This window comes from Sinocyclocheilus anshuiensis, unplaced genomic scaffold, assembly GCF_001515605.1.
Source record: "Sinocyclocheilus anshuiensis isolate Anshui unplaced genomic scaffold, SAMN03320099.WGS_v1.1 scaffold70, whole genome shotgun sequence".
Taxonomy (NCBI): domain Eukaryota; kingdom Metazoa; phylum Chordata; class Actinopteri; order Cypriniformes; family Cyprinidae; genus Sinocyclocheilus; species Sinocyclocheilus anshuiensis.
Genome location: NW_015542377.1, coordinates 1,918,986 through 1,923,127, shown reverse-complemented (window position 1 = coordinate 1,923,127; position 4,142 = coordinate 1,918,986). Strand labels below are relative to the sequence as shown.

Below are 4,142 nucleotides of genomic sequence, written 5' to 3'. Positions count from 1 at the left end.
CATGCCAAATCATCAACAATCAAATCCAGCTAACTGAGTTAGCGACGTACGAAGAACGGGCCCCAGACCTGGTCGGTTCATGTCCGATTCAAAATGCAAGAATGAGCGAGTTTGATTTAATAACACCCGTGTTAATGAAACCGAACCAACAAAAACTAAATAATAAGCACTATCACTTTATTTGTTTGATGCCAGGGACGAATGGCCGACTGGTGCGTTCAAGTCATGTCGGATAGATCGTATTTACGAGTTGAAAAGTCATGTAATATTCTAAATATTACGAGTTGAACGCACATGAACGCCACCACAAAGTCGTTATTATGAGTGGGAAACTCGAAATTTTCTTTAAGCCCCGAGTTTCCGAGTTGGGAGCGTGTCAGTGAGAAAACGTGTCGGATCCAAAGACTAGATATGCAGCATCTGTATTGATGGTAAATTTGTTGAAATTAATAAAATGATAAATTTTTTGTAATGTAAAATAAAACTATATGTTACATATACAAAATATTATATTATTGTATAATTACCAAAGAACATAGGCTATAATGATTCAGTTTACATCACCTTCATAAATTGAATAAAAAAAGCAAAAACACAATGACGCACATTCTTTATTCATAATTTTGTAGATGTAAAGTTTAAAAAATTGTAGAATTTTATGGAAAAAAGTAAAATCGCCATATTGTTCCGAGCAAAGTGACTTGAACGCACCTGACGTCGTTATTACGACTTGTCAACTCGTAAGTACGAACGTTCAAAAACTATGCTTTTTGTCACATCCTTTATCACGTAACTATAAGATTAGATCGCTTTTTCAAAAGGAGCTTGTAACAACTCCATATGTGATGACTGATTGGAAGAATGTGGTTGATTATATTGATTGGGAAAAAGTATGGACTCTGTCTTCGAAATACATAATAACTAACAAGGTTAGAGAAATCTCATTCAAATTGTTACACCGATTTTACCCAGCTAAAGTGTTTTTGAAAAGATTTAAATCAGACATAGATACAAGCTGTTGTTTTGTGGTTACCCTAATGAAACTGATATGCATATCTTTTGGGATTGTCCTCACACACAGCTATTTTGGATTGAATTTTCTAATGTTATCAATCGCTGTGTACTCCAGGGTTTCTCTCTGCTTTTTAAGGATGTACTGTTTGGCTTCTTTAATATACAAAAAGATAAAATTAATGAATATTTTATTATTAACCTATTATTACTTCTTGCAAAATTTCATATTCACCGCAGTAAATTCACTAATCAAAATCCTTATAAAAAAGAGGTTCAACAGTATATCCAAACTATTTCACCTTCCAAGAATCTCAAGGCTTTTAAAACGGTTAATTTATTTAATCTTTTTAATTTATTTTGTTAAATCTTTTGTTTTGTATTATTTATTTATTGTTACATACATCTATAAATGGTGCTTTGCATGTAATGTCACCTCTTTGTATGTAATGTTGATATTCTCTGTATTTTTATATTTGGTACCTTGGCATTAAAGGGGTCATATGATGCTTTTTTAAAAGATCATTGTTTTGTGTATTTGGTGTAACAGAATATGTTGACATGCTTTAATGTTCAAAAAACACATTATTTTTCAAATACTGTACATTATTGTAGGTCCTCTATGCCCCGCCTCTCTCAAACGCTTCGTTTTCTACAAAGTCCCTCCTTCCGACAAGCGCAGTCTGCTCTGATTGGCCAGCTGACCCAGTGCATTGTGATTGGCCGAACACCGCAAGCACTCGTCGGAAATGTAACGCCCCTTACCATAATCGCGAGCTTCATCTTTCAAAATAAATGTAAAGTTCAAGCCCGAAAGGGGAACAGAGTCGCGTGACGGACACAGTGATGAAGCTGGTATGTGTTTGCAGTACACAAGCCACAGCTAAGACAGCTGACTCCCTGTCTTAGAACTCTTAGACTCTCTCGCTCTCTCTCTCACACACACGCACGCGCACACACACACACGCACAAGATGCGCAAAACTCCGCATTTGAACAGTCAATAGCAAATACTTAAACTAATAACAAAACAGTAGCTGATTCAGAAGTGCCAGATTGTCATAGCAAAGTCAGAATTACCTCCTCTCCTAGGTTCACGAAACGGTCGTCCATAAAATGCATTGCTGTTCTGTTGTAAGTAATCTTAAAGATTCCTAAATGCATCTACTTTCGGAAGGCCAAATAAAGTGCTTTTGCTTTCGCCTAGAAACATACAGCGTCTCCCTGACATGGCTGCTTCAACACTAACTGCGGTTACTGAAACCACGCCTTCTTTCTTTGCGTGAACATTTGGGTGGCATTATGCAAATATTTCCACATAGTGAGGTAGATATGTGGGGGCGTGTTAGAACGAGCTGTTTTAGGGGGGCGTGGCAGAGTCTTAACTTTGATAAAGAATATCTCTTTGGTTTTGAGACTTTAGTCTTTGCAACTTCAGGGATCTTATCTATGCACAATCAGCTTGTAACACGCCAAAGAGAAAGGAAAACTTGAAATCGCATCATATGACCCCTTTAATAAAATTTTTTTAAAAAGTATGAACGTCCCAGGAGGACTTGAATGCAGCATGACGTAACTGCTGCAGCATGACGTAAATTAATCGCAGAATCTTTTTTCCCGATTCTTTAATTCAAGCTAGTCTACACGGCATGAGTGCTGTATTAAGTAAAATCTGTACAGAACACAGTGTTTGCATCGCTTCTTTAAGTACTACATTTTCATTCTTGATAAATATGCACTAGCCATGTCCTATTGATTGCAATGCAGTTGCTGTGTTGTGTAACAGTCCATAGTATATGTGTGTTCTATAAGTCACAAGGACACATCACTAGGGTTGATGTGATGTAAACATTGTACTGGATGGCAAAGTCAGGGTTGTTATGGTTCGGGGTTTATGAAACAGTGTATTTCTGAATATAATCTTCAAAATGTTTTTTTTTAATTATTATTATTTTTAATAATCTTTTATCATGAGTTGATCGTCACTTGTCTCGTCCATGATCTCTTAGATTGGCAGGCTGGTCATTGGTCAGAATGGGATTATGTCAACACCTGCTGTTTCCTGTGTGATCCGAAAAATCAAAGCCATCGGGGGGATCATCCTGACAGCCAGTCACAATCCTGGCGGCCCCAATGGAGACTTTGGCATAAAGTTCAACATATCTAGTGGAGGTTAGAGATGCATGCATGAATTGGTAATTAGTGATGAAGTATTAAAGACTGTATTGAACTGGAATTCAGTTTGTCTGATTTGTCCTTCCCAGGTCCTGCACCAGAGGGCATCACAGACAAAATCTTTCAGATCAGCAAGAGCCTCCAGGAATATCACATCTGCCCTGAGCTCAAGGTGGACCTCTCAATCATTGGCAAGCAGACCTTTGAGGTTGACACGTTCAAGCCCTTTACTGGTACCATTTTGGAGTTTTACTATTTGCCAGTTATATAAAATCATTTTTCAGTTCATATTTGATTAATGTATCTACAGAATGGTTTACAGTCTTGTATCTTTTGCAGTTGAAATTGTGGACTCAGTGGAATCCTATGCAGAGATGCTAAGAGGTATCTTTGATTTTGCTGCTCTGAAAGAGTTGCTCTCAGGACCCAACCATATCAATGTACGGCTCGATGCAATGCATGGAGGTATGGATTGTATTCCCCCAAAAACATACATAAGTCCTCTGAAACTACATAGTTACATAAACAGTATATATATGAACCAACTGAAGACTGCCTCTTTCTGTGTTCTTCACACTAGTGGTGGGTCCTTATGTAAAGAAGATTGTATGTGAAGAACTTGGTTCACCTGCTAACTCTGCTGTTAACTGTGTCCCCTCTGAGGACTTTGGGGGACACCATCCTGACCCTAACTTAACATATGCTGCTGACCTGGTCAACACTATGAAGGGAGGTGAATATGACTTCGGAGCAGCATTTGATGGTGATGGTGTAAGTCTAAAAGTTTATATCTGAAGTTTATAACCACATACACTGCTGTTCAAACGTTTGGGGTTACTCAGATTTTTTAATATTTTTAAAAGAATTCTCTTCTGCTCACCAAGACTTAATTTATTATAGTATTGAGAAATATTATACCAGTTTAAAATATCTGTTTACTATCTTAATATCTTTTTA

General features: G+C 37.3%; 1 protein-coding gene across 1 annotated transcript in view; it reads left to right on the top strand.

The window, feature by feature from the left end:
• Window positions 1–4,142, top strand: part of LOC107692428 (phosphoglucomutase-1-like) — a gene marked incomplete at its 5' end in the record, with an annotated part of 15,396 nt that overhangs the window by 1,223 nt on the left and 10,031 nt on the right. Inside the window, 4 exons of the mRNA XM_016491476.1 lie at window positions 3,020–3,182; window positions 3,275–3,418; window positions 3,525–3,650; window positions 3,766–3,956. Coding sequence (XP_016346962.1) covers window positions 3,020–3,182; window positions 3,275–3,418; window positions 3,525–3,650; window positions 3,766–3,956 — 624 coding nt within the window. The remainder of the gene's footprint in view (window positions 1–3,019; window positions 3,183–3,274; window positions 3,419–3,524; window positions 3,651–3,765; window positions 3,957–4,142) is intronic.